General features: G+C 43.1%; 1 protein-coding gene across 1 annotated transcript in view; it reads right to left on the bottom strand.

The window, feature by feature from the left end:
* DIP2B (DIP2 disco-interacting protein 2 homolog B (Drosophila)) overlaps nucleotides 1-19,434 on the bottom strand; it is a 232,157-nt gene extending 212,723 nt beyond the window's left edge. Inside the window, 1 exon segment of the mRNA XM_010857815.1 lies at nucleotides 19,197-19,434. Within this exon segment, the coding sequence (XP_010856117.1) occupies nucleotides 19,197-19,296 (100 nt within the window). The 5' untranslated portion in view covers nucleotides 19,297-19,434.
* Between the last annotated feature and the right edge of the window lie 7,134 nt (nucleotides 19,435-26,568).

Below are 26,568 nucleotides of genomic sequence, written 5' to 3'. Positions count from 1 at the left end.
ACTTCCTGAAATTCTCGGCTGCTCTAGCTTCTCCTCCCCTTCAGCCACAGTGTTCAATCGCTCAGTCCTATCGGACTCTGCGACCCCAAGGACTGCAGCATGCCAGGCTTCCCTGTCCTTCACTAACTCCCGGGGTTAGCTCAAACTCATGTCCACTGAGTCAGTGATGCCATCCAACCATCTCATCCTCTGTCGTCCCCTTCTCCTCCTGCCCTCAGTCTTTCCCAGCCTCAGGGTCTTTTCCAAAGAGTTGGTTCTTTGTATCAGTCAGTGAAGTTTGAGATTCCAAGGCCCTCTAGAGTGACTTCAGGATATCAGGAATGACTCGTTCTTTTCTTTTTTGATATTTAAAAAGTATTGGAGCTTTGGTATCAGTCCTTCCAATGAATATTCAGGGTTGATTTTCTTCAAGCATAACTGGTTTGATCTCCTTGCTGTCCAGGGGACTCTCAAGAGTGTTCTCCACCCATGCCTCTGACCATTTCTCAGGTTCTTTTTCTTCCGCCTCCCCATTACATGGCAGCACCTCCGGAGCTCTGTGTTTAGCTCCCCTCACTCCCTGTGTTCCCCTCAGACCACCTCAGTCATGCCCGTGGGTCCCACTGCCAGTGATGGCCACTTAGGAACACTGAAGGTATGTCAAGAGGCTGGGCCTTTCTAAAGGGCTCCACACACACATAGCCCACTTTCCACTAGAGATCTCTACCCACAGGCCCCAGAGATCTCTCCAACTAAGAAGCACCGGATTTATCTCCTTCCACTTTCCTGCATCGGAGGAGGAAATGGCAACCCACTCCAGTATTCTTGCCTTGAGAATCCCAGGGACGAAGGAGCCTGGTGGGCTGCCGTCTATGGGGTTGCACAGAGTCCGACATGACTGAAGTAACTTAGCAGTATACTCCGATTTGTTTTTCCCCTATTCTCTGTACTCGGTAATGATGCCCTCCTTCCCTCAAGGTGCTAAGAAACTTAGGTTTCTTAGGCATCAACTTAACGTTCTTCCTACACATCACATGACCCCCTCTTCTCCACAATGGTCTAATTGATTCTCTCTCTTTAAATACCTCTTTTCATTCCGTCTTCCCCAATCTCACCACAGAGACCACCAGCTCATTTCAGTAGCCACCTTGTCAGTCTCCCTCTCCTGTCTTGCCCTCTTATCCTGTCTGTATCTACTTAAGACATTTGACATTGTATTCCGTGTGAACGGTGACCCCTGACCATGTGACACAGGAGCCTTAAACCATTCTCCTCTAGGCTGAGCTCCACCAAATACAGACGTCATCCACTCCTGCTTACAGTTCCTTAATGATCCCCTATGAACCAGATGGGTGCTCTTTAACCTTTCACCTGAAGAAAGTGATGGGGGGTGGAGGGTGAGAAGAGGCACAGCCTGAAGAAGTCAACCGTTACGGAAAAAATGTTTTTTTAATTTAAAATTATATTTTATCTTGGATTTTAAATACTGTATTATAACATACTCACGTTTCAACATACCAGTAATTTTCCCAGACTTCAACTGGATACCCCAAGAAGATGTAGCATGTTTATCCTACAGTTTAGAGTACCCCTGGCCCATTTCCTACTGAGAAGCAAGAACCAACAAGAAAAAATGTAAGATTCTAAGCCCTGCCCCTGCCAGGCTCTCAGCCCTGCCCACCTGTCCAGCCTTATCGGACCTACTGAGCTTACTCCTTACGCTCTAGCAGTGAGACTACTCATCACCCTAACTCCTTGAGCAAACTCCAGCGATTCAGAAATCCATGCCTTCCTCCAACTAAAGTACCCTCCTCTCTGCTCAGTCTTCCCATCAAACTCCTACTCAACTGACGACTCTGAGCCTGAGTGATACACCTTTGAGGAATCCTCCTTAGAAACACCACAGGTACACGAATGTCCTTTGCCTGATCTTCCTCCGTATTTGTACGTGTCTTCTTTATGGTGTTTATTATGTAATAAAGATACAGTTTGCAATATCTAATCTCTGCAAATGACTACTAAAATACTGTTGTGTTCTGCCCCTCCTAACTACTGTCAAATTTACTAAAATTGTTTTGTTTTTGAAATGTATCTATTTTCTCCCATTCACTCCTTAACTCGTAATTCCCATGTGGGCATGTGTGCTCAGTCGCTCAGTCGTGTCCAATTCTTTGCGATCCCATGGACTGTAGCCCACCAGGTTCCTCTGTCCATGGGATTTCCCAGGCAAGGGTAGGTTGCCATTTCCTCCTCCAGGGGATCTTCCCAACCCAGGGATCGAACCCATACCTCTTTCATCTCCTGCACTGGTGGGCACTGAGTTACCTGGGACCACTGCATTAAAACTACTCTCACGAAATTCAAAAATCACCTAGTGGCTAAATACACTGACTCCACCCAATCCTTACCATTCTTGAATTTGCAGCAACATTTGATCATTCCCTCTTTTGTCTTTCTGATCCCCTAACTCTCCTGATCTTCCTTCTCTAGCTTTGTCGCTAAACCTCCCCTTCTTCCTGGCCGTCTCTGCAGGTTTTCCTTTCCTCTGCGCCTGTCAGTGTACCTAGGGGTCTGCCTGAAATACTTCTCTCTGCTCACCCCAAGCCCCTCTCCTGGGTGAACTCATGTATTTTCATGGCTTTAACTACCATCCTGTTTCAGATAGCCTAATCTGTTTCAAACCTAATCTGGGTTCATATATTCTACTCACTAATCACACTTTCTGCGTGGATGAAGTTTTGGAAATTTAAAATACCACAGCAGCACAGCAGCATAAGAAATAGTCACAGTGCTTATCACTGGCTGGGCACTGCTCTAATCACTGTATTTTTATGTACTGACTCAATTAGTTCTCATATCAATCCTATGAGATAGCATTTTTTAATCCACATTTTATGGGGAAGGAGACAGAAAACTAAAACCGGCAAGGGCGGAAGGGGAAAGAATCTCCACCTCTAACGAAAAACTCTTTTTTCAACAATTGTAAGGAAAAGTTAGACGATAATCAAATCAAATTCAGAATTCTGAGCAACTTACTACTCCTGACAATAGTGATCTTTGGTTGGTAAACATATAATAATCACGTTAGTCTTGTTTTCAACACGATAATCATCTAAGTCATATTTATTTCTGTCTTTATTGAAATAGGATAATTTAAAGTATTAACATGTTTCAGAAGCTCTTCTCAGCCACAAAGATACACTTCAAGTTGATGACAGAATAATCAATAAATGGAATATGAGATTTTTATTATATTTCTTTTGTATAAAATTACAATAAATTTAATGTTTAAATACTATCTTGGACATAGGAACTCAAAGAAGCCCTTGAGAGAAAACATTAGGACCTAAGAAAAACGTGTTGTGTGCACACAGGTGGACATAATATGGGTGGCCTATAAATGCCTTCAGCAGTCTAGCTGGCCCATACAATTTGCATAAACTAGGATAAATTACCCGATGACTTAGTTCAACAAATCAAATATTTACCATATGGCTAAATATTTCACTTCCCTGGTTTTCCAACAGTTTTGCAAAAGATTTAATGCAATCAAGAAAAGATGTTGGGAACCAAACATGGGAAATATTTAGTTTTTTCCAACCAATACTGACCAGTTAAATCAAAATGAAGGTTGTTTACACTATTCTAAAGAAAAACGCACCCAATAAGCTTACACCTCAGATTAGTTCCTGTGAGTAATACGGCTGGTCAAGGCAGAGGAAAAGGGAATCAATATACAAGCAAGTAAAGGCAACACAGAAGTGGACGGCCCCCCACACCGGGAGCACACACACTCGGTGGCACAGCTCCAGCTCCCGGCTCTCACGCAAAGGCTCTTCTAGGCTTGGCACTGCGTCTGCTATACATTTCTGCATAATAAATAGCAGGTAGGCTAATGAAACGGAAAGTTGTCACATACACCCAACTGTAAAAGGCACATGGGAAATCAGAGCACGCAGATAAACAGGTGAGGGAAACAAAGAAAAAACAAATGTGAGAAACTAACCCAGTGCCAGGAAACATCGTGGGCCCCTGAGTTCCAGCCCTGGCCAGCTTCCACAGGGGTCCCTGTCCCTTCCTAGAAGAAGTCCTGGGACAGAGCTCACACTTCTTTACTCGGTAAAGCTGTCACCATCTAAGGAATCCTGTTGGAATCTTCTCTCTGCAAAGCCCATCTGTTCGCAAACAAGTGTTGACTGAGTGTCTTCTATTCTAGGCCCTGGGCATCCAGCAGGCAGCAAGACAGCACAGTCTCTGCTCTCAGGGAACTCCCATTTTACTGGAGGAGAACCAGATAATGAATAAATGCACAAGCAAGATCATTTTAAATGGCGGCATTAAGTTGAAAATTTTAAACAGAAAAAAAATAAATAAAGATGAGATGGAGCAAGACGGGAGGAGTTGCTCATTTAAACTCGGGGGTCAGGGAAAACATCTCTGAGAAGGTCACTTTTGAGTTGAGACAGAAAGGAGGCAAAGCTGTCAGCCAAGCACAGCTCTTTAGGGCAGAGCATTCCCAGCAGAAGAAAAGCAAGGAATGAGGCCTGGGGGCAGAACAGGCATGATGAGTCTCACCACCCTCAGGTGCCAGTGTCATTTTCAAATAAAGTCATCCCTGACTCTATTTTAAACCAACCACTGACCGGCCCCAGTATTCTCTATTCCTCTTCGCGATTTCTCTCCACTGAAATGTTTACCATCTGACAGGCAATATAAAGTACTTATTCATTTCATCTACTTATTCATTTCTGTCTATTCCTACAGAATGCAAGCTCCTTAGGGCAGGGATTTTTTTTTTCATTTTTATTTATTTAGCTGCATTGGTCTAACTTGGGGCATGTGGGGATATTTAGCTGAGGCATTCAGGATCTAGCTCCCTGATCAGGGATGGAACCCACACCCCCTGCCTTGGGAGCACAGAGTCTTAGCCACTGGAACACCAGGGAAGTCCCAGGGCAGAGACTTTTGTTATTTTAACCACTGCTGTGATGCCTGTACCTATATGGCACAAAGTGGGCACTCGATAATAGTGGCTAATAAAAAGGAAAGAGAGAATGGGAGGGAGGGAGGAAAGGAGAGAGAGATAGGGAAACAAGAAATAAGAGAGAGAGGAAAAGTGGAAGGAGAGAAAGAAGAGTCAGCCAGCGTGGCTGAAGCACCGTGGATGGGGGAACCGGAGTGTGAATGAGCAGATCATGAAACAGATGCTGGAATTTCATTTAAAAGACAGAATCTGTTGAAGGGTTGTAAGGCAGGGAAGCAAGAGCATCTAATTTTAGTTTACAGAGCTGACTGTAGCTGCCATGTGGAAAATAGATTAAAGAAAGCAGGGGACGCTAGGTGAGGCGCTATGGAAGCTAGAGATGATGTGACAGAGGCGAGGCAACGATCATCAGTGACCACAGATAGAGGGGAGCAGATGCAAGGGTAGCACCCAAAATACTTGCTGATGGACTAGACATGGACTCTTATACTGAAGAAAAGAGAGGAATCAAAAATGTGTCCGTTATGAACCTAGTGCCTCTCAGACCCAAATCTCCCCTTCACTGCCTACTCTGTGAAAATTAAGATGAACCTTTAAATATTTTTCCTATGCCAGATGCCACGATGTTAAGCTTTGTCTGTAGTGGCACTGGAAAGACACTGCATGAGGAACAGACTTCTTTCTGTTTCCAATGTGCTCCTTTTGGCAGGATAAATAGAGTATCAAAGATAAATACAGTACTAGTATTTCTGATACCCCATGGAGCCCTGGTTAACTTATTTTAAGAGACAGTGGAGGAAGAAATGGCAACCCGCTCCAGTATTCTTGCCTGGGAAATCCCATGGACAGAGGAGCCTGGCAGCCTACAGTCCATGGAATTGCAAGAGAGTCAAACATGACTTAGCGTCTAGACAACAACACGAATTTGTCAGGTTCTGTCTTCTGTAATGTGAGTACTGTACAATGTTATATAATAAAAAGCATTATTTGTAATTTAAAGAAAGATCTTTTCAACTAAACTTTCATATTTTCATAAATACTTCTCTTATATATACAAGGATTGGGACACCGTATTCTGTTTGCTCATCCCTTATTCAAATATTAATACCATACTGCTTCGAGTATGATACTAATCATTTTAGAATTTGTCTCAATACTTGGTAAAGCAAGAACCACCTCACTATTCTGTGTCTAAATTTTCTTGGCTATTGTAAAACATTTATTCTTCCATATGAACACAGACTGTTTTACCTGACTGCCTACCTTCAGAAGAACTCTCCACTGGAGTTGTAATTAATTTCCATTAAATTTACACATAGTCTTCCCATCCAGGAACATGGTATACATTTCCACTTCTTTCAAATCATCCTTAACACTTAACAATTTTCTTCACACAGACCCTGTACCTTTTTTGTGATACTTTCCATTAAGTATTTTATAATTTTTTAACACCATTATAAAAGAAGTATTCTTCTCATTAAGGCAGTTCATTGCCATGCTTCCCCTGCCAACATTCTAAAGATACCAAAGAAGCTTGTAGTTCCCTCTCACCCCCATACCACCCTGTCCCTTGATGTCTGAGTTTTGCTGGACTCATTTAGGATATCTCATTCAGATAACAAGGTTTTCTCTTTCGATATGTCTCTTTAATTTCAAAGATCCTTACTTACCATTTATATAACACATTTCTTATTATTCTCAATGTATGTAATTTTATATATATACATACATGTAGTGTAGAACTTACAGTAACAAGAGCACATTCGTATAGCACATGATACATATACATATTTCAAAATCTGTTGTCAATCACTGTTTCGAGGAAAGGAAATAATTATGTTTGCTTATAGTATATTGCTCAGATTCAAGTCTACGGGTGATATGATGTCAATTCTTGCACACCCACATGGAGCTTTCTTTTCCTGAAAGGTGAACAGTATCTAGACTGCATGTAAGATTTTGGTAGTGTAGACCTTTTCTCTGACTAGTTTGCTTCTTACACCATCACTATAGTGTTGCAAATGAGAACAGCCGATTTTATTGTAGTTTTAACTTTTTTTGGTATCTTTATCCTCTTTTGAGTTTGTAGAATTTTTTTTTCCTTTATCACTGAATTCAGGAATGTTATCAGAATATGCCTAGATTTGTGCCTTTTCTCATCCATCTTGCCTGAAAGACAGTGAATTCATTCAATCTGTGATCTTTTTCAATCTGCAATCTTTTTTGTCTCAGCGAATTTTTCTTCTACTAGTTATTTCCCCTAAAATTCTTATTATCTGCACTTTTGGCTTCCTGGATCTATCCTTCAAGTCCTCCCACTTTCATGAGTTTCCATTCCAATTCTTAGTATTTTTGTTCTAAGCTTTGAAATTGTTATTTCACTTGAACTGAGTTTTAAAAAGAGGGCAGGAGTGATGTGCTCAAGCTACCACTTTCCCAAAATGATTTCAAATGGAGTTGTTTAAAGGCTATATCTTACCACTCAAGTTTAAAAAAAAAAGTTTGTAAGTGCTCACTCAAAAGACAATTACTTGAAATTAATACTTCTAAGAGAAGCTACTAGATTGAAAGCTCCTTGAAAGCAGGGAACCTGTCTTTTATGCATCTCTCACTAGATCTTGTAAATAAATGTGCTCATTACATCTTTATTGATACAATGATATGTTCAGCACCTTACAAGTTCCAAAAGGTAGAAAACCTTGTCATTCATTACACTCACAAAAACTAAAGTCTAACTGAAGGGGGTTCCCTGGTGGCTCAGTGGTAAAGAATCTGCCTGCCAATGCAAGAGACTGGGTTCAATCCCTGATACAGGAGGATACCACACGCCTCAGAGCAACTAAGCCCATGAGCCACAACCACCGAGCCTGTGCTGTAGAGCCCAGGAGCCACAAATACCGAGCCCACGTGCCACAGCTACTGAAGCCTGTGCAGCTTAGGGCCCGGGCTGCACTAGAGAAGCCACCGAAATGAGAACCCCACGCACCACACACGGCTAGAGCAGCCCCTGCTAGCTGCAACTAGAGAAAAGCTGGCACAGCAATGAAGATCCAGCACAGCAAAAAAATAATAACAATAATTAATCAATTTTTTAAAAATAAAGTCTAACTGCTGAGGCAAAAACAACATACACAAAACAAAGCTGTCAGTTAAGTGTTAAACTGTTACTGAATACAATAGCCTAAAACAGAAGAAATTAATAAGGACTAAAGTAGTCAGTCTGTTTCATGATGAAAAGGCCATCTAATCAGGCCGTGAAACCACAGGTAAATTTCAGTAGGAGAAAACGCAGCCCTGACACAGAAAATAATCACTGCAAAGGCACAGAGATAGGAATGAGCTGTTTGAGGAAAAGGGTGAGGAAACAAGTCTAACTGTAATAGAAGAGTCTGTCAGATACAAGGAAATAAGAATAGATAGGGAGGTTGATGACAGAGTCTAGATTCATTCACTGGCGGAATAGGTGCTGAAAAAAACTTATGCTAAAGGATGCCGTGGGCTGTCCTCAAGCACCTTACAAAGGGAGATGACAGTATTTATGCAAATGATCACACAGTAACTTTAAGATCATCTGAAAAATAGCTATAATGTATGAGTAACGTTAGAAGTTAAGAGTTCAGAGAACCAACAAATGAGGAAGCTTTTTTTTTAAACAGGAAGTTTTCTTCTAGGACTTCCCTTGGTCTCCTTGAAGGAAACAGTAAGCAAAGAACCACAAGAGGAAAACTCACCAGTGCTTTTGCTACATGTTCAATTTAAAAATGAAAGTTTTTCCAAACCAGAAAGGAAGTCCAATAAAGTAAGAATGACAACTCTTCACAGTTTTAAGACAAGAAAGAAAACTCTGTATGGTGATAGATGTTAATGAGATTTACTAAGGTGACCATCTCCTAACATACAGAAATATCGAATCATTGTGTCATACTCCAGAAATTAATAAATATAATGTTGTATGTCAATTATACATCAATTTAAAAAAAAAGTCACAGATCTACTAAACAAGAAACTATTAGAAGCTTCTCCTAACGATTCCTGCTGGGTTCATCTTTAAAAAGGAGATTAAGTGACAAGACTTGGCCAGCACCATAATGCATTCATGCCTGACCTGAGTTAAAACCCACAAGGTTCCAGCCTATGAATAAATTGAGACAACATAACCCAAGGTCCTTAAGAAGAAAGAAAGAAAATCCTAGCCGCTTTAATTTATCCCTAAAAGCAAGAATCCTCTAAAAAAAAAAAAAGATTAGAGCACTAAAAAAAAAAAGATTAGAGCACTATTCCTTCATAAAAAAGAGAAGTAACTCCCAAAAAATCAATTAAAAGTACATATCTACAGAAATACCTACATTAAACATTAATTTTTAAATTAAACATAAATATCCTAAGGAAAAAAATAAAACTAAACTAAAAATTCTTTCTGAAGCAGAACAGAACCACAATACTCAACCTGAAGCTCAGAAAAAAACAAGTCCAGGACACAAGGACCTTTCAAAGACGTCCTGTGGGCTTTCATTTAGGGTTGACCTGTATAGCATTCAAAATATTTTATTTCTGAATTTCCCCTTTTCAGCTTTTCATCATCCCCATCTCAATTCAAGGAAGAAAAATTAATTTCACATCCAAATATAAGTACATAAAATTATCTCTTACTTTACAGACACACAATCTTAAAAGGATTTTACCCAATATCTTTAGTTCTTTTAAGAAATAAAGCAGTCACACCTTGCCAGAAGTTAGGCAGATGGAACTTCTCCAAACACATTTCAGGGTGCTAACTCCCCAGGGTTCTGGCAAAGCAAGGTCAGGAATAACCTCACTCCGATTCCTATCTATTTCTCCTAGAATAGGATGGAACATTTCCAGTCTTTTCTTTCCAAGGAGCCCTACTCCCAAACATCAAAGACAGAAACTGTATCCTAAGAAAAGGGGGTCCAAGAGTGAGGATGGAAGAGAATTCTGCTGAAATTACTTGAAACAATGTGATTCAGGGAGATGGAGCCAGTATGGAAATACCATGGGTTTTGGAGCCACGCCGACCTGGGTTCCAACCCCAGCACACTGTACTTCCAGACTTCACATTCCTTAACAAGTCTCTACACAATGGAAACAACACACTTTGTTTAGGAGTTGTTAGGATTAGAAGCACACTTCAAAGACTTGTCCAAGGTCACACAGTAAGCAGGGGAGACAGGACTCGAACCCAACTGTGTTCTCTCTCCTTTGCCATTCACATCAGATGTTTCTGCTGCTGGCAGGGAGAAAGGGAAAGACCAGGTCATGTGTAACGGGCGGCTCTGGCACACCCTGTATGCCTCGCAAGCTTCGGGTGCTTCTTGCTAGCTCAGTTCCCTCATCATCATGATAATAGGAGCGATGTACTCAGCACCTACTTACCTGGCTGGGCAGGGTATACACAGTTTATAAACCCTGTTACATAACAAGCACTCAATAATTGATGGCTACTTATACAGAGACCTTAACTTCTTAAGAGAGCTTAAGAAAGGCTGGCGTCTTACAGGAAATTGAGTGGAGAAGTCAACCAGGCAGAAAAAAGGGAAGAGTATGTCAGAGTGGGCATTTCTCAGAGAAAGGCAGTGTGTACAGTACAATGGCACACGTGCTCAGTCACTCGGTCATCTCTGACTCTTTGTGACCCCACGGATTGCAGCCCTCCAGTCTCCGCTGTCCATGGAATTTTCCAGGCAAGAATGCTGGAGTAGGTTGCCATTTCCTACTCCAGGGGATCTTCCTGACCCAGGGATCCAACCCGTATCTCCTGCGTTTCCTGTGTCAGCAGGTGGATTCTTTACCACTAAGCCACCTGAGAAGCCCCCTACAAGACAATGGCATGGAAGTGAAGAAGCACCATGCATTTAGGGAAGGACAAGTCGTTCGGCGTGGCTAGAGACAAGAGCAAAACTGTGGGAGGCACAGGAAGGAGGGTTACAAAGGTCTTGATACACAAAAGATGCCTGGATTTTATCCTGTGGATAGAAGAAGCCAATGAAAAATTTTCAGGCAAAAGGACACAATGAGATCTGTGTTTCAGGATGATCGTTCCATCACAGAATAGAGAAGGATGAACTGGAGGGAAAAGAGACTGAAGGCAGGCAGACAAGTTAGGAGACTACTGCAATAGTCTCAGTAAAAGATGGTAAGAGCATAAACAAAGGCAGAAACAACGTGAATGGAGGGGAGGAAGCAGAATCAACAGGATTTACTGACTCATTAGAAGTTAAGGATGACCCCCAAGTATCTGTGGAGCAGACTGAAACAAGGAGTACAGTTTGGGATCTCCTAAGTTACAGCTGTCTAGGGGGAATCAATGGGAATCAAGGGAGCAGATGGGAGTTAGGACTAAAGATAGAGACTAGAAAGCCATCTCCCAGTCAAGACAGCTCAAGCCCTGGGCAGAGGTGCTCACATACACTCAGCAAGTGTATGCGAAGTGAGATGAAGGCTAATGACTGATATAGGAACACCCACACTGGGAGAAAGAGAGAAAAAGAAGCCCAAGGGAGAGCTAAAGGAGGAACAGTTAGGGAGTTGGAAGGAAATGACGCCATACAAGCTACGGAAGAAGGAAGTTTCATAAAGATAATGGAGCGTGGTATCCAATGCTGCAGAGAAAGATGCTGTAAACCGTGGGTCCTTTTCAGTCTGAAATCAGAAGTCACTACTGGCCTTGGAAACAGCTGTTTCAGAGGCTTGATGAGGAAAAAGCAATGGACTGAAGAGTGAGCAAAAGTAAGAAATTAAGGATCTATGAGAGGGGGAGAACACTGGCACTCAAGAGCAAACAGGTTCCAACAAAGGGCTGTAGGAAGAGACTTTGCTCAAGATGAGAGAAACATCAGTACCTTCATAGGCTGAAGGGAAGGAGCCAAGAGTCAAGTGTTAAGTGGGAGGCTAAGGATGAGAGGAAAAGACAAAGACAGGAGACTGCAAATGAATAGAGCAATCAATAAAGTAAGATCCCAAGATCCCAGAAGAGAAGGGGCGGGAGAGAGCACAGTCAGAGGGATAAGCTGCAGAATGGGAGCGTGACAGCTCTTCCTCTGAGAAAAGACAGAAAGGGGATACACGGGAACTGAAAGAGAGAAGTGTGTGAGTGTTGAAGAGAGGCTCAGGGAGCCTGGCCCTCCTTACCAACTAGTAACGATGAAAACTGGTCATACAGATTTGGTTCATTTTTTTTTAAAGCACAGTGGGAAGGAGGGGCTAGGTTAGCAGCCATTCTCCTTTGCTGCCTTCTTTTTTCCCCCCAAATATTATTTATTTATTTATTGGCTGTGCTGGGTCTTCATCGCTACGTGCGGGCTTTCTCTAGCTGCGGCAAGCGGGGACTACTCTCTCATTGCAGTGCAGGGGTCTCACTGCAGTAGCTTCTCTTGTTGCGGGGCATGGGCTCTACTCACAAGGACTTAGCTGCCCCACGGCATGTGGGATCTTAGCTTCCCAGACGAGAGATCAAACCTGTGTACCCTGAGTTAGCAGGCAGGTTCTTAACCACTGGACCTACAGGGAAGTCCACAGATTTGGTTCTCAACCTTGCTTCACAGTCCTATTTAAGAAACTGACGAAAAAAAAAAAAAAGAAACTGAAGAAAGCTGGACACTCTCCTTCACAGAAAGGCACGTAAGCACACTCAAAGCACACTACACACGACTTCAGCATCTCCAGGTCCACGAAAGCCAACCCACGCATCCAAAGATCCTGTCAGCTGTGATGCTACAGAATTCCAAAGAAACGGCCTTTCAGAAGATATTTTGTTCACCGAAGAGCATCCACAAGGGAAGGCAACTTATTCACTATAAACACAAGTATATGAGGCACTTCCCTGGCGGTCCAGTGGCTAAGACTCCATGCTGTCAAGGTAGGGGGCCTGGGTTCAACCCCTGGTCAGGGAACTAGATCAAACTCAACTAAGAGTTTGCATGCCACAACCAAAGAACCTGTATGCCACAACTAAGACCCAGTGCAGCCAAATAAATAAATATTAAAAAAAAAAAACCAAAAACCCACAAATACATGAAAAACTTTTACTTAAACATCTATGACATAGTTACCAAAAAATGTGCATAAAAGCACTCAGTTAGACTCTAGGCATAAAGGATACAGAAGACCATCCCTGCTTTCACAAATCTCAGAATTTAAAGACAATGAGTTATAGGGCCTTGGATTTACCAACGGTTTTAGATCAAAGTAGTATTTTTAAAAGATAAAAGATCAATCTAGAGCTGACTCGTAAGTCTAAAGACAAAGGACTGAACAAGGCTGGAGATAAATGCAACTCAAAAAAGTGGATGCAAGGAAAGTTTTGAAGGAGGAATTGAAAGGATTTGTTCACTAAGGACAAATGGAGGAAAAAGAAGAGTCAAAAAACACAAGTGAAGGCTGAGTATCCACATGTGCCCTTTCATAGCTCGGAGACGCTTGAGTCTAAGAAACCATGCTTAAATGTCAGAGCCATTTGCTGGAACCTACAGGCTTGGATATGCACACATGCCAGATGCCTGTGTGAAACAAACCAGCTACTCTTTTCTGCTCTAGTCAACTGCCTGCCGTGACTCAACACGTGTTGAACAAGGGTAGAGGGTGCGGACAGGAGCAACTGATGGAGGAGTCAAGTCTTACTTACAGAAAAGAATTACACAAATTGATTCCATTCATCACTTCATACATAACCATATTCTGCTAAGTAACAGAAGATATTAAAAACAGCCAAATCACTACGTATCTATTCACTATCAGAAACAGTAAAGATTACACTTACGGAGCACTGACTGCGTGCACACACCACGCTCAGCTGTTTTCCGAGGATCTCTTTTTAAACCGCCTTACAACTCTAGTAAGGTTAAGGTTGCTGTTCCTTTTTTCAAGAATGGAAGAAACTAAAACAAGGGAGGTTAGGCAGTCCGTCCAAGGTCAGAGAGCTCAGTGACAGCCAGGACTTGGATGCCAGCCCACCAGGTGCCAAAGCCCACACTCCTCATATGATCATACAACCCTGCCTCGTGCCAAGATCAAATCCCCAAGACAGAGACTTTATGTTTCAATTCACATCTAAATGAGGTGAGCAAAAATTTATTGCACTCTTACTACAAGAAAGAAATTGGTCAGCAGTTGTTAAAAGGACTTAAAGAATGACCTCTGCAGGAGTTTACATTGAGATAAAATGAAAAATAACTTAAATAATTAAAAAAACCTATGACTGGCAAAAATGTAAATGGTGTAAGATCTGGAGCAAGAGAGCTCACAGTGGTCAGGGGCAGGTTTAGAAAAAAGGTAGAACTTCCACTAATTCTTAAGGAACTGTGAGAAATGGTGCCGAGGAGGTGCAGAGCAGGAAGGAGTGTTTCAGAGAGCATTCCTGATTAATCATGAGAACCATGAAGGACTGTAATCATTACAATACAAACACATGTGAAGGCCCTTTTTAGCCAATCATCTGAACTTTCAACCCTGAGGCGCTAATCCACACATAGGCCAGGAAAGAAAGCTGCCATCAAGCGCTGGGCTGAGAGGGAAGGATTAGAGATTTCTCTTGTTCAAAAATTCCCCTCAATGTTATGAGACTGTCAAACAATGAGATAAATTTTTTAAAATGTCAGTACATAGAACTAGAATGTCTAAACAAGCGCCATCCTTTACAGTAAAGTGAATCATCCTTCCAATGACTTTGTCTGTCACTACTTTCTGGAACTGCCCTCAAAACCAGTTTACCACCATTCTAGTTTTTTGACAGTCACAAATAAAACCCATTTATATATAATCACTCTAATTTTTTTTCATTCACAGCTAGTTGGGACTCCAAGAAAACATCCACCAGCTTTTCTCTACTTGACACCAAGTGACCTATAAAATGAAACTCTGCCCTCAAAGAATTAAAAATTGCCACCATCAGGGTTTGCTGAGCTATGCGTCACAGGCTCTGACGAGCAATTCCTAAAGATGTGTTCCAACGTAAGGCGAGCACAGCCCACCAAAAGAGATATTCAAGTTCCAGAGAATAAACCACTTAGCTAATGCCCTGTTTGGGTTATTCAAAAACCCACACACCTGCTTTCCTTAGTACTTCTAACACCAAGAAAGACAACTGCTTAGATGTCACTTTCCAATAAACGTGTTTCTTATGAATTCATGACTATGCTACATATTTGAGGAGGAGTGGCCACACTAATTTCCATGATAAGTAAAACAAGAAGGATTTACCAGTTCTCTGGTGGCTTAATTCTAAACTCCCAGTCTGGAGACTGTGCAACACAATCTCAACTCAGCATCTCTCCCCTTTCCTCTTCAACTCCTCTGCCCACCTCCTAGAGGGGGTGCACTTCAACTCCTGGGAAGCAGCCGTGTCTTAACCCTCCACCTTTGAGGCCGAACTGTACCACGCTTTGAGGACCCTGAGTTATGTGATGAAATAGACAGGAGAAAGGGAGGATGTGTCTGGGTTTGTTGTGTTTGTGCTCAGAGAAGTGTTCAAACAAGAAAAGGGAGGATCCCTTCCTGTAAGTGTTATTTTATCTTAAATACCTTTCCAGTTGTCACCCTGGGACTGTTCTCAGGCAGAAAGACTCCCACCCCACGCCGTCCTCGATACACCACAGACAGCCTTCCTCCTTCACACTTAGGACTGAGCTGCACCAGGCTCATCACAGCCCTCTCCACCAGCATCCAGGTCTGTACTGTTTCTTTTTCACAGCGATAAAGCAGTTTCCTCTTTTCTTAGAAGGCAGCCTCTGTACAAACTCTTATGTACCCTTTGGTATCATGAACTGTTTTGTTGGCATTTTTAAGTAATTTCCCTTTCAGACTCAGAGATCTTTGAAAGCGAGCACAGTACCCTGCTAACCTCTGTGTCCTGAGCACACAGTAAGCAGAAAATCAATGTCTGCTCAATCAAATAAGTGAATGATAGATTTTAAAAGAGATTTCAGAAAGTCAATCAATAAGACTCTTTAGAATTATGGCATACAACTTTTTTAATAAAAGTTTTTCTTTTTTTTTTTTAATATTTATTCGGCTGCACGAGGTCTTAGTGTAGTACATAGGATCTAGTTCCCTGCTCTCGGATCGATCCCGGGTCCCTGCACTGGGAGCCTGGAGTTTTAGCCACTGGACCACCAGGGAAGTCCCGACATACAACTGTTTTGTAGCATTTGCTTAGAGTAAAAATTAGACTTAATAGCTTGTACAATAACTATACAGATATTTAAATCATTCAATGGTAACAGATGCCATAATAATATGGCAGCTTAAGATACTGGCACTAATTAGTGAGCAGCTAATACTCACTAACAAAACACTTAACCTTTCTGAGTCTTGGTTTTCCCTTCTGTTAAATAAAAAAAAAAAGTGAGGCTCGAATGACATAACATATCAAATCATAACACAAATACAACGTATTATCAGACAAATTTAAACAAATTCCCATCATTAGTGTTATTTTATGTGCATACACTTGACTAAAACATACGATTTAAGTTCAGACAACAAAGCTCATTGCCAAATATACAAAAATATAATAGTACATGTAGGTCATGAAAAAATTTCAGTTATGAGAATACTTATAGAAACCTCCTACCTATTCAATTAGTCTACAGAAAAATTTGTGACTAGGTGTTAGTTCAATTTTCAATGATTCTCCGGACAGTGCTGGCCTGTTCTTTCTGCTGCAAACGCAGGCAGCTTGAAGTACCAAGTCCACAGTGACCGACCTGAACAGAGCACCAGCCACAGCACTGGGCTCTGCGACGCGCTCTGCGGCAAACGGCCCAGGGAGGCACAACCTGCGTTCCAGCGCAGAGCTGGCTCATCTGCGACCCAAGCCTGCAGCTGAAAACACAAGTGAGCACAAAGAAAATTCTTTAACGGCATACAGCTCAGGCAACCGCTGTAATTAGGACCCACTACAGCCTGAACCGAGAAAAATGAATAAAATCGAGGAATGAGAGCAACAAAGCCAATCACACACGATAAACACATAGTTAAAAGTCTCTTTTTTCCCAAAGAAAAAAGTACTTTTGTCAGAGCAGTAACTCTAGAGAAGATGTAAAACAAACAAAGGTCCCTTCAAAATATGCTAACAGGCATCACAAATAACACTGTGCTATAGATTTGGGGATTGTTGGTGGTGGTTTCAACTTCACTTGAATTCCTAAAAATGTCTACCTACTTCTCTAGTCAACCATTCTCTGTACTTTAAGCAAGAGAGACAAACAGATGGTCAAGATGCTGACACTGCAGGCCTGAGGTTTTTCAACTGTATTTTTTCCAGTTTTCCATCGCTAAAAGAGATGAAATACCGGATAATGTAGCATAAATCTTTAAGAAACCATTTCAAATCCCAGTCACATGCCAAACCAAAACAATCCTGCAACAGGAAAGAAACCATGCACTTGTCCTGAAAAATGCTGAAGCCTTAGCCTTACAGTCTGTAGGACTTTCACACCTTCTTCAAGGAAACGTGAGCTAGCCAGTATGAGTCCTAGAAACAGTTCCTTGGAATCATCTCTAGAAACAACCAGAGAAGTAAACAATAATCAGCTGGAAGCAGATATACCAAGAATAAGGAGCTTCCAGGATTTCCCTCTCCAAGTAAAAGCAATTAACTCCTATTTTTAATCTCTTTCTGACACAAACATCCAGCCAAACTTCTTTCCTCCTAGCTAATCAAAGATAGCGGATGTGTTACTCTAACTTGCTTTAAAAGTCCAATTTGAATGAAAGTCATCATGGATTGAATGACAATGCTTTAGTCTAGAAGAATGAGGTATTTTGAGAGGTAGAATCAAGATAGCAATGCCCTGAACATTTCACAGAAACAGACTCATCCACCACAACTGATACTGGGGGCTGGCCAAAGAGTAACTCCCCAAATGATGAACTGAAAAATAATACGTTGCTAATTGAGTGCAAATGAAAAGGGCACCTCCCTATACATTGGGAAACCCTAACAAGGTTATTAAGAATAATTATTTCCTTCCATGCCCAAGTGACTTTATAACACTCAAATCTACTTCTGGTTTTTTTTACTATAAAGGATGGGGGGAGGGGGTGTGTAGAGAGACTGCCTTGATAAGTAAACAAAAAGTCAAAACTCTCCTGGAAACTTGTCACATTCTTCTTTTCCAATCAGTAATTTTTAATCCACTTGAAAAATGCTAGTGGAGAGGGCCTTTGGCACAGAACTCAAGAATATGCAACTCTGGGGGCACCACCACAGTACTGATATCAAGCTTGGAGAGAATGCTGCTTTTGTCTCAGAGGCAGCCTGTGACAAAAACAGGAACTTTATGGAGAACTGATCACAACTGCACAAGAAGCCTGATCACATGCCCACAACAGAGCAACGTTTCTCTCATTGTTGTCCAGGGACTTCTCGAATAATAGTGGCTCGATTTATTCCATTCTTTTAATTCTCAAAACCAATCCAAGCGTCCTTGTAACAATCCATTGTCAAAGGAAAGACCGTGCCGGCCAGGATTTGCACCTCTCTCCTTTCCTCTTCTAAGATTCCAAAAGGTGATCAGATGCGGAAAATTCAGCCCGAATAGAGGCACCGAGGGGAAAAAAAAAAAACACACAACCCTTTTGACAAAGGTGGTCTAAAAGCCGCCCCGTGTGTCTCTCTCTGGGTTAATGCCACTGCTTCTGGCCTCCTTAGGACCCTCAACGGCCCACCCCGCTTCTATCTCACTCCTGTCACTGGGCAGGCATCTCGCATTGTTAAACAAGGAAGAAGAAATGCTGGCGGATTTCCCCTGTGTCTCTCTCTTTTTCTGAAGGGGGGAAGGGGAGCTGAAACAGGAGTGGGGCCCTCCCCTGGAAGAGAGTACAGGAGCAAGCTGTCAGCCACCCCGCGGGCGGCCTCACCCCCACCCCGCCCCCACCGTGCCCCGGCGCCCGGGCAGAAGCCTGAAGCGGGAGGACACAGCTTTGTCTGGGGTTTTGGGGGGACAGAGAGCGCAAAAGCAGCCCGAGCCTGAGGAAGACCTCTCCCCCCAGCCCCGGCTCCCCCGCTCCCAGAGAACACAATGAACCACACGGAAAGCCACTTCCCGGGGTAGGAGAGGAGGAGAGAGTCCCTTCACGTGAAGCCCAGGCCAGATTTCCGGCACCCTCCTCCCCTCTGCCCGCACGGCCACCAGGGCGCGCGATGGGGACCTGGTCTCCCCTCGCCGCGATCCGCAGCGGCGCCCGGGCGCCCGCTCCCTCGCCCGGCTCCTACCCTCCGAGAGCTCCAGCTCCAGCTCCGCCAGCTGCGCCCGCACTTCGGGCGGCAACGCCGCCACCGCAGCCGGCGAGGGCTCCAGGCCTCGCTCCGCCATCCCGGCTCTACCAGCCACACTCCGGAAGACAAACGAGGGGGCCGAAGGAGGGACGGACTGACGCGGGCCCACACCCCGGCTACAGGATCCGGCTCCGGCCGCCGAGCGCCGCCAGCGCAGCCGCTGCCGCCGCCGCCATGAGCAAGGGTCATGTGAGCCCGGCGGACCCGCCCCCGGGCTCAGGACGCACCGCCTCCGCAGCCGAGTCAAGCTGCGGACTCCCGGGCTCATGGCGCCCTCTACTGGGAGATTCCTGAAACTACGCGTCCAAGCCTGCTGCCACAATTTCTCTCCAGTGAAATGGGCTCACTGTGTTGCTGTGGACCCGGACGTTCACCTTTTACGCACTCGCGAGGAAGGAGTTTTCAGGGGCCCCAGACCTTGCTTTTTCCAGTTCTCTGCACTTAATAGTGTATGCTTTTATCTTGTCCCCTGCGGACTATTTGACACCACCCATCCATAATAACTTGAACTCAGGCAGTTCTTTTTACTGGGGCTTCCTGGTCACATTTACCAGGAGCTCTTTGTTTCTAAGGGGCTTCCCAGGTGGCGCGAATTCGTAAAGAACCCGCCTGCCAAAGCAAGATATGTAAGAGACTCAGGTTCCAATCCCTGGATGTAGAAGACCCCCTGGAGGAGGGCATGGCAACCCACTCCAATATTCTTGCCTGGAGAAGCCCATGGACAGTAGAGCCTGGCAAGCTATGTTTCTATTTCAGTTCTAGCATTTAAGACAGAAGGAGGAGAATGTGCGTCCTCCTGCCTAGACTTCTGACCTCTTTCCAGAGAACTTCGTCTTCTTTGTCTTTTTATCATTCTCGATGTATCATTAATAGGTGTTCCAAAAGTATTAGTATTTTAATTCAACTTAAGGATCCAAACCTGTATGTATTTTTTACTACTTACGTATTTATTTTTAAATTTGCGGTTGCTCTTTCTTGCTGTGTGCTGGCTTTCTCTAGTTGGGTGAGATGGGGCTGCTCTTCATTGCCTTGCACAGGCTTCTCATTGACGTGGCTTCTCGCGGTGTGGAGCGCAGGCTCTAGGCACTTGGGCTTCAGTAGCTGCAGCAGGTGGGCCTCAGTAGTTGTGGCCCGTGGGCTTTAGTTGCCCATGGAATGTAAAAATCTTCCCAGACCAGGGCTTGAACCCATACTCCCTGCATCGGCAGGCAGATTCGAGTTCACTGTACCACGAGGCAAGTCCAGACCTGTGTGTATTTTTACCAGAAACTACTGGGACAGTTGCCTTAAATTGCCATTCTTTAATGGTATTGTCCTTTATGTAAATGCCAAATCTCCCCATACAGTTTGAGAGAATTCCAGTATTTTTCTTCCCCTTCCATGCTGGTCCAAAATTGGTGCTTTGAGAGTTAAGGCCTCAGCATCTATTCTGTAGTAGTTCATGGGCTGGAAGGGGGAAAATTTTTTTTTAGGCTGAGAAAAGAATTTCAGCTTGAAAAAAGGAGTGTAACATCATGCCTGATTGGGTAGTAGAGTTTGAAATTTCCTTTTAACTGCAACAATGTAAGAAAAATCTGTGGGAATGTAAGTGTATCTGTCCTCTGGTTTACAATGAGGACTGTGGCAGCTTTTGCTCTTTAAGGTGGCAAATTTGTTGACATTCCTCCCATCAAAAAAGTGAGGTCCAGGGCTTCCCTGGTGGTCCAGTGGTTAAGAATCCACCTGCCAAACATAGGAAACAGTCTTGTGGACACAGTGGGGGAAGGAAAGAGTAAGACAAATTGAGAGAATAGCATGGAAACATATACATCACTGTATGTAAAACAGATAGCAAGTGAGAATTTGCTGTGTGAAACAGGGAGCCCAACCCAGTGTTCTCTGACAACCTAGAAGGATGGGATGGGGAGGGAGATGGGACGGGGTGTTCAGGAGGGAGGAGACATACGTGTAGGTGTGGCTGATTTGTGTTGATGTGAGGCAGAGGCCAACGCAATATTGTAGAGCAGTTGTCCTCCAATAATTGTATTTTGTTCTATACGTCTCAATATTGTACAGTTATAATCTTTAATAATTTTTTTTAAAGAATAAATACAAAAAAAAAAAAAAATCCACCTGCCAATGCAGGGGACATGGGTTTGATCCCTGGTCTGGGAAAATACCACATGCTGAGAGGCAACTAATACAACTAAGCCCACAGGCCACAACTGCTGAGCCCACCTGCCTAGAGCCCGTGCTCCACAAAAAGAGAAGCCACCACGGTAAGCCCCGCGCTGCAACTAGAAACTAGCCCCTGCCGGCACAATGAGAGGAAGCCCTTGTGCAGCAGTGAAGACCCAGTGCAACCAAAAATAAAAACTGAGGTCCACGTTCCCTTCCCTGAACCTGGCTGGGCTTCTGACTGCTTTGGCCAGTAGACTATACAAATGGCACTACGTGACTTCCGAGGTTAGGTCCCAGAAAGACAGGCAGCTTATCCTTGGCCTCTTGGAATTCTCCCTCTCCAGAGAACCACTTTCAAATTGTTTCAAGAGGGACTCTCCTGGTGGTCCAGTGGCTAAGACTCCCCTGCTCCCAATGCTGGGGGCCCAGGTTCGATCCCTGGTCAGAGAACTGGATCCCACATGCCACAGCTAAGACCCAAAACAGCCCAATAAATAAATATATATTTTTTTAAATTGTTTCAAGGAACACACGTTTAGGCTAAAAGAGAAGGTGTTATTTACTGGAAAGAATGATTAATACGAGGCCAAAATTCTCAGGCTTCAAGGCAGATTAACTGCCGACCAGCAGAAATACAATGTGACTAGAGATGTAATATTAATATTCTAGTAGTTATATCAAGAAGTAAGAAGAAATATCACATCTCAAAACTAGCTACATCTCAAGCGTTCAGTGACTAATTCTGGCTAGTGGCTACTGCATTGGACAGCACAGGTCTGGACACAGTCTTTACCTGTTTTACCAGCACATGGAATTCACTGGGATGAATAGTCCAGAAGCCCACTAAGTTTTTGCAGCTGATATATTGCCAAAGACACTCCAAATCTGGCTGTAACTACTTCCAGCTGTTCAACACTTAAATCTCTAATTTGCAACTCCCACCAATAAGGACACAGCAACAAACCATGCAGCTCCCAAGAAAGACATACCCACCCATACATAGCAGCATGGCACAGTATGCCAGTGAAAGACAATGAACAACCATGTTACTCCTGGAGATCAGAACCAGAGGCTGCCAGACTAACAAACTTACTCCATCTGCCAAGGTAGGGCACCCTCACTAATCCTGCCAGGCAGGATGGTGAAGTGTTTGCAGAAATGGCTGCAAAAATGTGCACCCCCCATCCCAAGTATTCATGACCCTTATGTAGACCCCTTCCTACACATGGGGCTTGACCATATGGTTGCTTTGACTGATGAGACAATAGCAAACACAACACAGAGATTTGGAAAGTGCTTATTGCTTATCCTCTTTCTTTCTGCTTCTGGAAACTCTGAGACCATCGTCTTGTGATTGAGTGGGAGCTGGACTACTAGATGAGAAGAGATATGGCCCAGCTAGCCTCATCACTCTCTGCAAAACCCAACCAACTGCAAGCTGTACACGAGGCCATAGCCTGCCGGTTGATCCTGGGGCCACAGGTAAGCCCTGCTGAGCCCAGCCCACATGGCCAAGGCACGTGAACAGTAGATCGCTGCCGCTGTGTGTCACTAAGTCTTGTTACGCGGCAAAACTAAGACACACGGGGTGTGGCATGTGCTCAGGAGCGGGGTCTACTGCATATTTTCTCATCTTTTTTTTAAAGGCGAGAGCAAGATTCCTACATGTATATTTTCTGTATTCATGTCTTTATTTGTGAATTTTACTGATTTATTTCGGCTGGGCTGTATCCTGGTGGTGGGTGCACACAGGCCTCTCTAGTTGTAGCATGTGGGCTTAGTTGTCCTTGGCCTGTGGGATTCTAGTTCCCTGACCAGTGATAGGACCCATGTCCCCTGCATTGGAAGGTGGATTCTCAACCACTGGACCGCCAGGGAAGTCCCATATTTCCTTTCCTGAATGGAAGTACTATTGTACTTATGCTTCCTTTTCTGGCTTTGTCTTTTGCAGGGCTTCTCAAACTCCAGGATGCATCAGAGTCACAGGGAGATACACAGTGGTAGATCCAACCCAGAGCTTCTTTCTTTTTGCACCAACAGGTCTTTTTATTTAAATTAATTGCATTTACATTTTAACTTAAATTCTTTTTTGTACATGCACTCTATGTTTCACATTGTCATTTTTTGAATATCTAGCATTTGTTTCACCCTGCTAGATGCTGGAGGAGATTTTTTAAAAAAGAACTTATTTCATTCTTAACATCAACAGACTTACCAATAGGGGATATAAGGTAAATATTATATTTACTTAAATATTACACATTGCTGTCACTTTTAAACAAAGGGCCAGTACAATTCTAAACACTAAATACATTAAATCAATTTTCACACAATCCCTTTAAGGGACTATACTGTTAGTTTCTACTTTTGCTGGTGATGAAAATGAGGCATGGAGATTTTAACTTGCTTAAAGTCCCATAGCTAATGTGTGGCGGCGCTAAGATTGAAATCCAGGCACTCGAAAATCAAACCTCAAGTTTCTAACCATTTTATTGTACTGCTACTGAGAAAGAACAGGCTGCTTAATATACAGAGTTCTAAAGTTAGCACTTATGTCTCAGGAAACACTATCCTTTTTTTCTTTCTTTTTTTGCTTAGGAAAGTAATAACACAAAAGAGAAGATGGCTTTCCCTATAGTTTGAGGCCCCAAACCTTTAAAATTACATTGTACCAGCAATTTCACAGATATAACCCAGATTTTCTGACTTCATAGCTTTGGGATGTTGCCCAGTCAGTAATTTTCACATCCAACGAGTTCTGTGGTGACACTGCTGTTGCTGGAGTAAGAACTGCACTTTGAGAAACATCGGTCTACTGGATGTGTTGGAGACAGTTAGCTTGCCTTGAAACTCCAGAATTCTGGTCCACGAGGAACCATTTCAGATCTGAAAGAGAAGACTGCATAGTCCCAGAGGTCCTGGACGCAGAGGAGCTGGAGGACAGAGCTGCATAATCTTGGGGTTGTCTTCCTTTGAGGGACAGATGAGATTTCATGTAAATGAGCTGTGTGTGTGTGTGTTCAGTTGTGTCTGACTCTTTGCGACATCCTGGACTGTAGTCCGCCAGTCCATGGAATTTTCCAAGCAAGAATACTGGAGTGGGTAGCTGTTTCCTACTCCAGGGGATCTTCCCAACCCAGGGATTGAACCCGTGTCTCTTGCATCTCCTGCATTGGCAGGCAAAGATTCTTTACCACTATCACCATTTGGGAAGCCCTGTAAATGAATTCTACATATTTTTAATTGTTTATAATGGAATAAACGTTTGTTGCAGTTGAGTGGGCCACGGCGGAGGCCGTGAACTGTCTACCCAAAGCCCATTTCCTTTCCTTTCTACTTTGTCTAGAGAGCCCACCCACCACCACAGCGGCTAAAAATGCCAGGTACTCAGCCGCACTGGCCACCCAGGCATTAGCATAGTGCCCATTCCCACCAGGGTACCTGAAGGGAACGCCGCTGAGGCAGAGGGAGTGTGGAGGTGGTTCTCGGAAAGACATCCCTCCCTGACAAGGGAGACATATGAGGAGAATCCTGAGAACTCTGCTGGGGCTCTTGGATAATTTTACCCTAACAGTGGAAGTGGTAAGTCTGGCCAACAAAAGCTTGGAACACAGGGGCAGTCAGAGTCCTGAAGGTGGCGGCAGAAGGCAGCAACCTGGAGTGACTTGTGATCTACCTCCTAGGAATACCCAAAAGGTGCGTGAGCTGGATGAAGAAGAGGAGAAGGATGTTGTCAGAGAATCTCTCTGGTAGGCAGAAGTGACAAAATGGTTTGCATTCATGTTAACAGGCTCTCACTTGTATTAGGAAAATCAAGGTTACAGAAAACCTACTTATAATTGAAACTATGTAAGAAAGTGCTGTATAAACTGGAAGACATTACATAAAGTAAAAAGCTTTTGTGAGATGAGCCAACATCTTACGATTAGTGTGGAGATTTTTATGTTAAGTTCATCTGAAACCATGGGAGAAACAGAAGGAAGCTACAATAGGATCTCTTCAACTTGGCATGGCTCAGGAAAGTATTAGAAAGAATGACCTCCTGCTTAACGTGCTGTGACATATTACCAGGAGAGGCTGAGGTGTACTTTAAAAGGAAAGGCATCTTTTCTCACTATGAGTGTAAGTGAAATGCTGGCAGGCAGTAGAAAAATAGAATAAACTAGCTGAACACTTTAAATGCTAATATTCGATCAGTTTGCATGATCCAATCCCCATTATGATCATAGCTGCTTCAACCATAGCTATAGAGATAAAAAGATTATGATATGGTCAGAGGTGAGATCAGTCCATTTACAGTAATTTCTATTTCATTCTAGTATGGAATGAATGTATAACAATGGGTAAAAACAAACCAGCCAACCTTCTGTTTGGAGTGTTACATCTGTAGGAAGTAAAGCAAATAACAACCTATAAAGAATTATGTACAACATTAATTTAAAAAGAAACTACAGAGAAGCACCAATCCCACACCTGGGCATATATCCAGAGAAAACCATAGTTCAAAAAGATACATGAACCCCAATGTTCCTTGCAGCACTATGTACAATAGCCAGGACATGGAAGCAACATAAATGTCCATCAGCAGTGGAATGGATAAGGAAGACGTTGTAAGTATATACAATGGAATATTACTCAGCCAGAAAGAGGAATAAAATTGTGTCATCTGCAGAAATGTGGATGGAATAGAGACTGTCACACAGAGTGAAGTAACTCAGAAAAGGAAAAACAAATATCATATGTCAATGCATATGTGGGATCTAGAAAAGTGGTATAGTTGATCTTAATTTGCAAAGCTGAAAGAGAGGCACAGAGGTAGAGAACAAACACATGGAATACCAAGAGAGAAGCGGGGGTGGAACTGGGAGACTGGGATGGACATGTATATACTCTATGTATACAACAGATAACTAATGAGAACCTACTGCATAGCACAGGGAACTCAGTGCTTTGTGGGGACCTAAATGGGGAGGAAATTCAAAGCAGATATACGTATACATGTGGCTGATTCACTTTGTTGTACAGCAGAAACTGACATAGCAGTGTAAAGCAACTATACTCCAATAAGAAAAAGAGAAAATTATATGAAATTCAAAAATGAATAAATAAATAAAAACTATGAGAGACAAATTTCCCATATGCAGACTTC

This window comes from Bison bison, unplaced genomic scaffold, assembly GCF_000754665.1.
Source record: "Bison bison bison isolate TAMUID 2011002044 unplaced genomic scaffold, Bison_UMD1.0 scf7180017864383, whole genome shotgun sequence".
Classification (NCBI taxonomy): domain Eukaryota; kingdom Metazoa; phylum Chordata; class Mammalia; order Artiodactyla; family Bovidae; genus Bison; species Bison bison.
The sequence above is the reverse complement of the archived record's forward strand: the minus strand, read 5'-3'. Positions and strand labels throughout refer to the sequence as shown.